This window comes from Lepidochelys kempii, chromosome 9 (genome assembly GCF_965140265.1).
Source record: "Lepidochelys kempii isolate rLepKem1 chromosome 9, rLepKem1.hap2, whole genome shotgun sequence".
NCBI classification, from domain to species: domain Eukaryota; kingdom Metazoa; phylum Chordata; order Testudines; family Cheloniidae; genus Lepidochelys; species Lepidochelys kempii.
In genome coordinates, this window is record NC_133264.1 from 34398993 (window position 1) to 34412915 (window position 13923).

The 13923-nt window shown below is 40.6% G+C and overlaps 1 protein-coding gene across 11 annotated transcripts in view; it reads left to right on the forward strand.

The window, feature by feature from the left end:
* The window catches only part of SPHKAP (SPHK1 interactor, AKAP domain containing), a 106629-nt gene that overhangs the window by 86224 nt on the left and 6482 nt on the right, over nt 1-13923 (forward strand). For 9 of the 11 annotated variants that reach the window (XM_073359839.1, XM_073359841.1, XM_073359850.1 and 6 more), the window contains 4 exons: nt 86-341; nt 635-4442; nt 10109-10288; nt 13222-13308. In XM_073359839.1, coding sequence (XP_073215940.1) covers nt 86-341; nt 635-4442; nt 10109-10288; nt 13222-13308 — 4331 coding nt within the window. The remainder of the gene's footprint in view (nt 1-85; nt 342-634; nt 4443-10108; nt 10289-13221; nt 13309-13923) is intronic. The other 2 variants (XM_073359848.1, XM_073359849.1) reach the window with 1 other exon arrangement.

The window sequence follows — 13923 nt, forward strand, 5'->3', positions numbered from 1 at the left end:
GACCGTTCCTGTATAATTATAAGGGGAAAAGGGAAAAAAAATCATTTTCAATTAAATAACTGTTTGATATTATTTTTCCCTCTAGTGTCCTTGGCTGGCAGATGTATGTTTGGTTCAGTGTGCAAGGGGGAACAGAAAAAACAGCATAGGCTGCATCATCTTTGAAATAAACAAGTTTCTGATTGGACTGGAGCTTGTGCAGGAGAGACAGCTGCAGATAGAAACTAATATCTTAAAGCCTGAGGATGATACAAACTGTTCAGTGTCCTCAATAGAAGAAGATTTTCTCACAGCATCTGAGCACCTTGAAGATGAGAATGAGGCTGATGAATATAAAAATGGTAAAAGCAATGTAACTGACCATAAGTTTGTTATTGTTAAGTACTGCAAAATACTTCGGGTAACGCTCATATAAATTGCACTTGACATTAATTGATGCATACATTTAATTGCAGTATAGAAGAGGGATAATTGGAGAGATAAAAGTCATTTATTTTTTTTTAAATTTTTGCTCAAGAGATAGGGAACATGGTATTTGTATGCTAATTGTACAGTACAACACATTAATACAATCACCTTTTAGAAAATGACAGCTGGTTATCTAAAGGCTAATGTGTCATTTTTATTTGTACAGGTCATGAAAATGTACATCTCACAGAACCTGCATCAGATATCAGAAAGCATAAAGGAAAGGGACTTGAGCACCTACATTATAGGAAGACCACGCTGCCATTTGCCCTTGATGACAACTGCTTTAATAAAGAAAACTTAACTTCTGCTAAAAACTCTGCTGATTCAGAAGACGCACTGAATATTGTGGCTGAAGACAGCATCTTACAAACTGTGGATAAGTCCATCCAGCAACTACAGTGGAAGAATGATTTAGCTGGAAGAGTTAGGTCATCCCCTAATACTAATAGCCTGGAAAGATCCCTTACAGATAAGACTGAAAATTCCTATCCAGTATGCACTTCAGAAGGTGTATCTTTGACCAGAATGGCTAAGGAAGAACGAGCTTCTCAGTGTGTCACAATAGCAAAACAAAACAATAAGCTAGACACAGAGGAGCATACGGGTGAAAGGAAACCTCATCTTCCTTTGCAAAATGAGCAAGCAATGACAGGTCAATATGCTACAAATTTAGCAGAGTCTGTTCTGCAAGATGCATTTATTAGATTGTCCCAATCTCAACCTACTTTTACCAAGGAGGCTGCTATTAGCATCTCTGTAGGAAACTCCTTAAGTTCAGCAACTTGTACAACAGAAGACATAACTTCCCAATCATGGAATGAACTTCCAAAAATTGTCATAGTTCAAAGTCCAGACAGCTGTGAAAATACATCAGAATGGCCTGGGTCTGGTTTCCCAAATCTGTGCCATTGGTCTGAGTCAGAAAGTTCTGCTGAAATTTCAGATTACCTGCAGGAAGAGAATTCCAAAGGACACACCCAGAGTGCACTGGAAGTAGCTTTGGCTTGTGCAGCCACAGTTATTGGAACCATTTCAAGCCCCCACGCTGCAGAAAGACTCAAAAGAGAACAAGAAGCCACAGACTCTAAAACCAAAACAGTTGATAATGAAGAGGAACAGATAAAATCTTCACGAGTACTTGATAACTGTGCAGATACAGAATATTCATTTCCATCTGCTTTGTGTGGTATGACTCAAGTAGCAAGTGCTGTAGCAGTCTGTGGTCTTGGTGAAACAAAGGAAGATAAATACCCTGCAACTTCAAGTGGACTCTTATCTGCAGCTGAGACTTCTGCAGCTGTTACCCTTCATTGTAGTATAGCCATAGGAAGCAGCATGGAGAAGTTGAACAAGAGCATTGCAGAGGCATTGCTCAAAGAGGCATCCATGATTTTGACAAAGCCCAGTATATACAGAAATGTAGGGGACTTCATTGAGTCCGTAAATGGAAAAATTATTGAAACAGCAACAAGGCCTCGGATTTCACCCTTAGATGAAGTAATTTGCGATGAACTCGCACAAAATGTATCAAATGTTATTCTGCGGCATTCTATGGAAGAAGTTAGGAAGAAAAGACAGCTACATCCTGGTTCAGACAATAACTCAGACTTCAGTACACAGGACATGTTTATGGAGACTGCCAATGAACTGCTTTTTAATGTGATATATTTCACTTGCAAGAAGATGAGAGAGATTGCACAGGTTGGTGAGTGTTCACTTCTCTTCTCTGAGGACAAAGACAGATGGAGGGTAACAGAAACAGAAAGCCACGCAACACAGACAACAGCTACTCAACCATCACAGCAAGCCCCAGATCACACCAGTGAACCACTTAGTACTTTTTACGGTGCTAATGCTGGCAAAGATCTTGTAAATTTGACAAATACAAAGAAAGATAAGGAGGAAGGCGTGCCAAATACCATGGAAAGTGCCACACTGCATTCAGACCTGCTGTGTAGTGTCAGTGGGCATAACTCACTGGTTGTCAAAACATCCCCCAAGAAAAGATATCTGAAAAGAGCCACAAGAGATTGCGACAGATCCCCATATCAAAGCAAGACTGACCTCAGGTCTTTTTCAGACAGAGAAAACACACTTACAATCAATGAATGCAGACATGGTTTTCAAGAGCAGTTATCTTCTGATGTTATTGTGAACACAGAAAACCAGAGCAAACGTAAGTGTGATACTGTGCTAAATAATGAAGTCCAAGTTAGTGTGTCTTTATTAGGTAATCACATCTTGCTTCCTTCTCAGCCTGTGCTACAGGTAAAACATCCAAGGGATACATACTGTGTAACAGATTTTGCAGAAGAATTAGCAGAAACCGTGGTCTCCATGGCAACAGAAATAGCTGCCATTTGTCTTGAAAACTCAAATGGTAAGCAACCTTGGTTCTGTGCATGGAAAAGAGGAAATGAATATCTGGTGACCCAGAGTTTATCATGCAGAACTATAAAAAGGAAGAAGGAATCGCAGCCCAATGGCTCAGTTGTTAGGAAGCACAGGCCACCTAGACTGAGTGAGATCAAAAGGAAAACAGATGAGCATCCAGAACTAAAGGAAAGACTGATGAACAGAGTAGTGGATGAATCCATCAACCTTGAAGATACTCCAGAATCTGTCAGTATCTTTGCAAATGAAGTGGCTGCTAAAATTATGAACCTAACCGAGCTATCCATGGTTGATAATGTCTGGCAGGGTCCAAACCATCCCAGAAACAGGTTGCACTGTGAAAGATGGGGCCGTGCCAAGGGGTCCAGCTGTGAGAGCATACCAGAAGAGGATTCAGATTCCAAAAGATCTATAAATACTTTGGGCCCAATTAATATTTTAAGTCAGCCGGGAAGCCAGACTAGTTCTGTCTCTAAGCAGTCTAGTTGTGAAAGTATTACAGATGAATTTTCAAGATTTATGGTGAACCAGATGGAAAATGAAGGGAGAGGGTTTGATTTATTACTGGACTACTATGCAGGAAAAAATGCAAGCAGCATTCTAACTTCTGCCTTGCAACAGGTATCCAGGAAAAACGGCCACCTCAACGTGAGACCAAGCTGCCCATCCAAACAGTCTAGCACAGAAAGCATCACAGAAGAGTTTTATAGGTATATGCTAAGGGAAATAGAAAAGGAAAATAAAGATGACGCGTCTTCCATCAGGAGTTCAAAGGAGTGGAGTGGAAGCTTGTTACCACCTTCTCCACGATCACCGTTTTGTTTTAGACAATCCTCTATGCCTGACAGCAGATCATCAGGTTCCAGGCTAACAGTGAATGCACCAATCAAAGCAAAATCTTTAGATGGCTTTGCTCACAACAGCCACCAGGATTCCTTAAGTGTACAGCAGGTCAGCACTGTGTCTTCTTCAGGTCTTTGCAAGTCAGACTCATGCCTATACCAAAGATGTAGGACTGACCAGGTGACAGACATGCTGATTCATGAGACATGGACAAGCTCAATTGAATCTCTAATGCGTAAGAACAAGATTATAGGGGATGAGGCAGAGGTTACAGATGCTGATCAATTCCCCAGTGATTCCCCACTGCATGTAGAACAATATGCAAACAGACTGGCTGCAAATATTGTTGAAAGTGGGAAAACATTAATTGTCATCCATCAAGATTCCTTTGACTATACAAACCAGGAACATGTAGCAGAAGGCAGATCTCTCCCAAGTGTGACTCAAAGTCAGTCTAAACCCACAAGGGACAGAATAAATTTAGATGGGAAAAAAGAACAACTCACAACCCATGGATCCCTCCAGGGAAGCCATATAGGCTCTTCTGCTTTCCTGAGGGAAGTGCCTTTGATTCAGATAGAAACTGATCAAAGAGAAGAGCTGAATAAAGACTTAGAGCCCTTAACTTCTAGTATCATCCCCGCTGGGGAAACAAAGGAGCATCTGAACAAAGAAAAACCTCCAGCAGCATATTCTGGGAAGCACATGGTTTCAAGCTCCGTGATAAATACCAGGTAAGTGACAGAAAAAGACAAGTCAAGACACTGCTTTGTTTTTAAACTTTAACAGTATACAGTGGTTTCCGGGAGGGGTCTGGTGGGAGGAACTTAGCTTTTTGAAATATATTGGAGTTAATTTCCTATTACAGCAAACCTAATGAGGGAAACAAATTGAAATACTATTAATTGCCAAAAAAGACCTGTGTGTACAAGGACAGTAATTATATTACTGAGGTGCGCTTCTAACACCACAGGACACATAGAGCTGAACTCTGACTGTGAAATGGTTTATGCCTGAAAACCGAAGGTGGGAGGGAGTAAAAGGCTTAAACTATTTCAGCTTGGTTTGCACTGCCCTCCAGACCCATAGAGTTGACATTGTCCATGTCCTCTATGTTTTGAGTCACAGACAAGGCCAGATCTAGGAATGTGTGTTTTAGTGTGGACCTTATTGGTTCACCTGATGCCACTCTGCCTTCTCTCCTGTACCGATTAATCCTGCCTTGGCAAAAATCATCTTCACAGGTAACCATGTGGACATGCACAGCTGGCTAACACCTAGGCTTAAACTAATGCTGCTTTTGTAAAAACAAAGAGAGCAGAATTTGGCCTTGAACTGTCTGTTCTGTTCATTCACATAACTAGTTACTTATGTGCCTGGAAAGAAGAATTAGACCTCTTACAACTAGATAGTCAGCTCTGTGATTACATCTGTAGGGATGGGTATCTTGACAAACCTTGAGCAGGAAACAGGCCTCATTGAGCTGCAGCTCTTCTGTAGTGAAATGAAAAGCTTGGCTTCTTTGGTTCAAAGCATGGTTTTTCCTCTATTGAAGAATGCTAAATCTGCTTCTGTCTTGGTTTAGGAAAAATACAAGTCCTGCTATCTTGTAGCACAATCCAAAGGTAGAGAGCCTAATTTTAGTGTGTGTTGATCCTAGTTTCCACTGGCAATAAAGCAGCTGTATACTTTTACCAGTAACTGCCCACACAAACAGGTGATTCTGTGGCAGGAGTGGAGACAGTGTGCAAATGTGGGTTGCACTCACTCAGTTACCACTGCATAGTTCGCAAAAGCACAACTTGAAACCTGGTTTTTGCAAACTTAGCCCTAAATAAAGTCTTACAATGGAAGACCTAATTATTTTCTTGGCTGTCCAGAAACAAAAGATAAGAGTTAGTCACTCATATGAGTCAGCAGAATTTTGCAAGGCTGTCTTGATGTAACTTGACATAACAATTGAATGATGAATTGGATGCTCAAGAGTTGCTGAATAGAGGGGATTTTCATCCACTGAATTGGCTCTGGATTTCAGGAAACTCAGAATACCCAGAAGCCTGTAGTTTTGGAGATTAACTTCAGAGGGAGTAAATTCAGGGTCTGGTTGAATGTAGTTACATATTTATTGTTATAGAGTTTTAACACCCAGTTTTCTGCAATGGGTAATCCTATGTTTTGACCAACTCTATCTGAACTGCTCCTTCTGTACAGTATAGAGATTTAAAGCACTAGACACTGAACTATTATGAATATCTTGGTGGACAATCCACTCAGCAAATGTGTGCCTGCTTCTGATGTGGTTAAAGATACTGTTTGCTCTTTCCTCAGGATGAAACCTGAGTTTTGTAAGGTTCTCCATGAAGACAGATGTGGGAATTTTGTGACTTATGTAGCTCATGTGTGGTTGTAACAGGACTTGTTAATGGAGAAAGGAATAAGAGACCTTGACTGAAATCCTGGATCCATTAAAGTCGATGAAAAAATTCCCATTGACTTCAGTGAGGCCAGGATTTCACTCCTTGTCACTGTGGGCAGAGGAGATCAGTAAGCTTCCAAAGCATAGAGTTGCAGGGGTCGGTCATGCAGAGCTCACCACACAGGCAGGTGGGCCCCATATTATTCTTTCTTGGTATGTAGAGTGGGTGGGGAGAAGATACCACTGGAGCTGGGGAAAGGAAGATGACAGAGCAAAGCTGTATGCATCTGCACACTTTACATATGCTTGGGGGTGAATTCTGTTTGTGTGCAGAAAGTTTACATGTAGGTAGGTGAATTGAATGATGAGTTGACTTACCTGCTGTAGTCAGACAAATATGCCCTGGTTCATCTGTGCCTTTGGTGAACAATTCTTGATGTGGCCATGTGAAATGTACTGTCGTGGTACTGATGAAACAGTGTGGTTCAGTAACCGATTGATACACACGTTTCAGCCCAGATACCCCACCAGAACACCGAGTAGCATGTTCTCGTTGCCAAGAAATACAAGCTGTACAATACAGACCTTGAATGAGCCTCTGCAAAAGGAAATGATAGAAAAGCTGAGGTTATATTACTGAAGTATTCCTCTTTCAAGTCTACTTCTGTTTTGTTTAAAAGCAGCTAAAAGAATGTCATTGTTTCGCTAACATTTAGCACTTGATATAACTCTTTAACAATATCTTGTTTCACTTTTGGTTAGTTAATACAGCAATGGAGAGAGAAAATAGTTGGAAGAGAAATGTAACGTATGAGAAGCTGGGGGTGGTAGGGAGCTCCTATGTAGGGAATACATTGGTCCCAATGCTGATCCACACAGAAAACTCCTAGTGATTCTAATGGACTTTGTGTGTGTGAGGATCAGGACCACATGGAAAGACTGGTCAGGCTGGGAAATTGCACTTGCAGTATCTAATTGGTTAATGGCTCTAAAAGAAAATGAAACACTTTATAAACCCAGAAAGCTACTGTTTCACCTTGGGTTAATTGTAATTCAGTTCTTGTAGCTGTTTCATTGCTCTTTCTTATCATGCATTCATTTGAGGTCTCTTTTACGGTCCTTATAAAACAGAGTCTCCATGTAGAGTAGATACCACAGTGCCCAGGGAAATTCTCTTAAAGTTCAGTTCTGCTCAGAAAAGTGAGTCCCTAAAAATGTCATTGTGGGGGTCCACATTATTGTTCCTTAGGAACTCCACATCAAGTATGCAGAGTTTTAAGAAAAAACATTTTTTTCTAATCACCAGTGCTCCAAGCTCAATTTGGGTTCAGGGAGTCAAGCTGCGTTCATTCCATCTCATGTACAATCACCAAAAAAAAAAAAAAAAAAAAGTCCTTCATGCCTAATTAGTCCTCCAGGGTATGTCTACACTGCCTCTGGGAGCAAGCCTCCTGGCCTGGGCCTACAGACTCGCCGTAGCGTAAAAATAACTACAGTAGAACCTCAGAGTTATGAATTGACCCGTCAACCACACACCTCGCTTGGAACTGGACATACACAATCAGCAGCAGCTGAGACCAATAAAAAAAGCAAATACTATACAGTGCTGTGTTAAATGTAAACTATTTTTTTAAAAAAGGGAAAGTTTAAAAAACAATTTGACAAGGTAAAGAAACTTTCTCTGCCTGTTTCATTTAAATTAAGAGGGTTAAAAGCAACATTTTTCTTCTACACAGTAAAGTTTCAAAGCTGTATTAAGTCATTGTTCAGTTGTAAACTTTTGAAAGAACCACCATAACGTTTTGTTCAGAGTTATGAACCACCTCCATTCCCGAGGTGTTCCTAACTCTGAGGTTCTACTGTAACTTTGTAGATGCTGGAGCTCGGGCTCTCAAGTCCACCCCCCTCAGCCCCAAGCTTAAGAGCCCAAGCTCCAACAGAGCTGCAATGTCTATGCAGCTATTTTTAGTGCACTAGCATGAGCCCTGCTAGCACAGGTCTGTGGACCCAGACTGGGAGGCTTGATCCCAGATGCAGTGTGGACATATTCACAATGGCTTGTGCAACCACATAGTCTTCAGTGGCATTATGCTTGTGCAAGTGAGGGCCAAATCTTTGCCTTATAATTAATCTTTTGATGCATAAACTAGAATACTACCCAGCTCACCCTTCCTACATTCTGTTGGCTCTGCAGTGCTAGCAGGAATACGAGGAGTAAAAGCATGTTTAATCTATGGAGCTATATGACTGGATACACACATGGAGCAGCTCTGTAAGGTGCAGCATTTCAAAGACATGTTTCAGAGTACAGCTGCACTTTGAGAATAAGGATCTGACACAGCATCCTTGGGAAAAATGTCCTCTTACTTTCTGTTGTGCCGTCACCCCATCTGTCCAACCAAAAGATAGCTGGATTTCAATGGTAGCGTGAATAAACAGTTAGGGAAGCACTTTGTAATCCTTCATGATGAAAGGTGCTATTGTTTATTTTATTTCCTCTTTTCATTTCCTAGGAATAGATTTAATGTTGCCTTAAAGGTTGAATGTTAGATTTTTGCATGTCATTTTGAAATAGCCAAATTTTGGTCAACAGCTATTGAAAATTTGCTGGCTGCATTTTGAGTTTTTTAAGCAGGATGATTGCATTGTAAATAATTCAGACACTTTTTCATTAAACATGAAAGAGAACTTTGGGAAGTAGCACAGTCAGTAGCTAGAATGTGTATGAGATGGCTTTGCACAAAGCACCTGTATTTTCAGTGGCAGAATGGACTAGGGAAAGAATGTGTGTATCACATACGAACATATGCCTTTCCAATTAGAGGTCCTCCAGAGACATTTAAGATGAAATGGGACCCACATTTGAGCATAAATTTGGTATGTTTCACTTCTAAATATGTTTATAGTGTTTTTTTTTAATCATGTGTGCACTACACTTCTTTTCAGGGATTTTTATTTGACTCAGATATGTATCTCGTTTTTAATACTTTTTGATGTCTAACACAATTTATTTTTTACTGTTGCACTTTAAGAAATTTAACACCTCTGTTATGCAACTGGAAATACAAAAAGAATAAGCATCCTTAAAATACTTATTGATAACAGGATTAATTTGTTTATATTTTCAAACCACTATACAAACAAAAAGTGCTGTCCCATATAATTGCTAAGAATTATTGGTATTCTAAGGGCATACAAAGAGATGAGTCCCTTTCCTCAGGTGATGCCTGGAGTGGATTTTATCTGATACCTCTTTCCCAATCCCTACTCAGCCAAAGGACATATTTTTACATGTGTGGGTTTAAACATCTAATTGCAATTAAGTCATGATACAGGCCCATAATTTGGCAGTTTGAACATTTATGTGATGTGGCATTCCCAAAATAATGGAAAGCCTCATTTGTTTTGTTTTTATATAATAAAAGCCATTTTAAAGAGAATCTTAGACCAGATATTTAACTGGATTTTGTGTAACATGAAATGGTCTAGATTCTGATCCTGCACCATTTTTACTGCTGAACATTACAGTGATAAATTCATGGAGGAGGATAGGTCCATCAATGGCTATTAGCCAGGATGGTGTCCCTAACCTCTGTTTGCCAGAAGCTGGGAATGAGCAAGAAGCGATGGATCACTTGATGATTACCTGTTCTGTTCGTTCCCTCTGGGCACCTGGCATTGGCCACTGTCAGAAGACAGGATACTGGGTTAGATATACCTTTGGTCTGACCCAGTATGGCCATTCTTTGTTGACTTCAGTGGATTTGCCCTAAATTTACAGTGAATGGGAAATGAATCAGTCCCCACAAGTATCCCCACTATAGCACAGCCAGAAATTGTAATACAAAACTTGAAGCTGACTAAAGTGTCCTGCTGCTATTTGGCTCTTTGGAAATCAAGCTTTCCACTGCCTGAAGGTTGGAGACTCTAGTTTAAACTCCTACATTTTTTCACTTACCATATCAATAATGCCTTTTCTTGCAGTGTTGATACTAGAAGCAAACCAGATGCTGAAATCATGGTGGAAACAAAAACAGCTGAAGACTTTCCGAATCCTCTCAACAGCAGCGATGAAAGCACAGGCAGCTGGTCCCAGCTAGTTAATGATGAGGACAATCCTGATGATACAAGTAGCTACTTGCAACTCAGTGAGAGATCCATGAGGTATCTGCATTCTGTTTGTGTCTGATGTACAATAGGGACTAATCACCAAGCTAAAGGTTTGATGATTGTTTGTCAGGAACATGAGAGACACGCAAGGTGTAATCAGAATGTACAGAAACAGAACTAGCTACAAAACGTGTCTTTCATTTTTCAATGCATGTTCTGGTTCTTAGCCAGGTCTTTGTATACATTAATAGCTGGCATCCTACACAGAAAGAACTACCCAACCCCAAGCGACTGCATCATGCCCCTACAATGAAAGCACCACCTGACAAACTAATTACTGTAAACCATGAATTGTTTTATCTACTGCTGCTTGCGAACATGCTTATTTGGGCATTTTCGTGGGTAATTTACATTTTAGGATGTTGTACAGAGCTCTCTGTTGATTGGGATGAACACAGAGTAAAAAATTAGAGCCATTTTGTGTCTGGGCCTGTATGGAGGCACAGAAAGTTTCTCCTTTCCCTAGAGTCCCTAGATAGGGACAGCTTTGATGTAGCTACAGGGAGTAGAGGGTCTGGACTAGACCAGCTCCACTGGTGGCATTAGAGTTGCTGGCCACACAGCTGACCAGTACAGTGGGAACAAATTCTTAAAGGATGACGGAGTTTCTGTTATAGTGTGCCGTTTTCTGAGTTAGCAGGGGCAATTGTGACAGACCTGGCATATTTTTTTCTTGGGATTGCCACTACAGTGCCCCACATTCCGCGTCCCTCTCAAGGCCGGACTTGTCAAAGAAGTCATCTGGTCCTTAGAGCTTATATACAATGATGTTAGTCTGACTGACCTCAGCCCTTTAAAGATTTACTGTTTACTAAAAGCTTTTCTCGTGAACTCTTAGATAAAACTAACATTTTTGCCTGTTAACCACACCACTCTCCTCCACATTGTGAAGACAAAGGGAAAAGTACTATATTGGGCCGGGGAAAAGCAGAGTCTATGAATGTCATATAGCACTGCTGGGTTAGTTGAAAGAATGTTTAGCTGGGCTATGTATATGAGTTTGAGTGAATGTGCATCTCATTATGTACAGGACCCAGCCTTTAATAAATTCTTAAATGTGAGAAAGCTAATATATTGTGCCTCATAGCTCTCCCCACTGAGAAATCATAGAATCATAGAATATCAGGGTTGGAAGGGACCTCAGGAGGTCATCTAGTCCAACCCCCTGCTCAAAGCAGGACCGATCCCCAATTAAATCATCCCAGCCAGGGCTTTGTCAAGCCTGACCTTAAAAATAACTAAGGAAGGAGATTCCACCACCTCCCTAGGTAAAGCATTCCAGTGTTTCACCACCCTCCTAGTGAAAAAGTTTTTCCTAATATCCAACCTAAATCTCCCCCACTGCAACTTGAGACCATTACTCCTTGTTCTGTCATCTGCTACCACTGAGAACAGTCTAGAGCCATCCTCTTTGGAACCCCCTTTCAGGTAGTTGAAAGCAGCTATCAAATCCCCCCTCATTCTTCTCTTCCGTAGACTAAACATCTCCAGTTCCCTCAGCCTCTCCTCATAACTCATGTGTTCCAGTCCCCTAATCATTTTTGTTGCCCTCCACTGGACTCTTTCCAATTTTTCCACATCCTTCTTGTAGTGTGGGGCCCAAAACTGGACACAGTACTCCAGATGAGGCCTCACCATTGTCGAATAAAGGGGAATGATCATGTCCCTCGATCTGCTGGCAATGCCCCTACTTATACATCCCAAAATGCCATTGGCCTTCTTGGCAACAAGGGCACACTGTTGACTCATATCCAGCTTCTCGTCCACTGTAACCCCTAGGTCCTTTTCTGCAGAACTGCTGCCAAGCCATTCGGTCCTTAGTCTGTAGCGGTGCATTGGATTCTTCCGTCCTAAGTGCAGGACTCTGCACTTGTCCTTGTTGAACCTCATCAGATTTCTTTTGGCCCAATGCAGTAAACTATAGTGCACCAATCATTAACACTCTGACTTCGTAAAAGTTGATGGCAAGAGGTACTGTATAGTCACTACTTTGGTGTGAGAAAAATACTATAGGAGTTTTAATTGAAACAGACTGGTTCAATTTCACCCCTACTACATAGGATAAAAAATTCTCCGTTGTTGGTGTTAATATGCACTGGGGTCAGTAAATACACAGCATCTTGGTTGTATAGGTATGTGGACAGATTGATAAATTAGATTATCATGTCATACAGTAAACAGGCGTTATCTTATCAAACATCCTGAGATGAAAAGATTCATTCTTGCAATGTAACCAAAGAGAATGCTTCCAAATATTATTGATTATTGATACTGAAAACACTGGGCCTGATTGAAATCTCAGTCTATATTTCATACTGGCCAGCAAGACAAGACAGGTTGCCATTATATCTGTAAGTTCCATCAGATTCCCTGCAGTGTTCAGATAGTATGATTTACTGCACCAAAAGAGCTGCCTGTGTTAATGGGTATGGCGTTACCCAGAAAGTAAGTAGTGAGGCAGACAGACAGATACCTTGCCTTACCCCACCATGTTCAGAGGTATTTGAATCTCTGCAGGTATACCCAGGACATCTCTAACTACTTGATAGTCATGCTGTATAAAAACTCATGGAGCTTGTTTTTCTGTCAAAGGTTAGATGTTGTACTAAAATTCACATAGTACTGCGTAAGCCATGAACAAGATTGGGTCCGTTTTTTTTTTGTTTTTTTTTTTTACAGTTCAGAGCATCACTGGATGCATGACTCATCTAGAATAATTTTTAACATGTCAGTAGCCTTCTTCCTGGGAATCATTTATTGAGCAGGATTGGAGTAATATGCCCTGGTTTTGTGTAACCTGGGTTTAGAGCAGTAACTCTGTATACCAGAGGGACATCCCATTCACTTTTCTTTGCACATTAATTAGAAAATGTATGGATCTGTAGTAGTGCAGATTGGCACTAATATTTAAACTTTTGCTTTGTCAGCAATGGCAACAGCAGTACCACTAGCAGTCTTGGCATTATGGACCTGGAAATTTATCAGGAAAACATGCCCTCTTCTCCTATGATTAAGTAAGTAGCCACTAAAATGAAGTCTAATATTTAGAAGTGCTATTCCAATTTCAGCTGAAAATCATTTATATCATCCCAAACATGCCAAACGCCTGCTTATCAGTGCTTCTAAGATGCTGTTTAGGCTGTCATTAGGCTTAGATAAATGCACATGCAGGTATCCTTATGCAAAGTGACAGTACTAGCTTATGGTTAGGCTGTTCCTGGTGGACACCTTGAAGGATATATTTCCACCATGTACTCTGTTTAAAGATAGAATTAACTAAGTTATCCACTTCTCACTATGTGAACACACCTCAAAGAATAACTTTCTCAAAGGCTTCTCCTACTAGCAGTTAAAATCAGTATAGCAGAGTCAATTAATTTAAGCCAAGGAAAGAGAAATCATAACGTTCTTTACAAGATGTATAATTTGGCCCAAGACACTCCTTATCCACTGTCTCTGGGCATGATTCTACCAAGCTTGCTCAAGAGCAATAAAGAGATGTGCAAGTACCTGCCTAAAGATTCTGGTACCCTGAAACATAGTATAACCTACTGATAAATGGTAGAATGCAATGGTATAATTGTAGAAATGAGTGTACTGTACATCATGTAGAGAAGATAGGCGCTTTG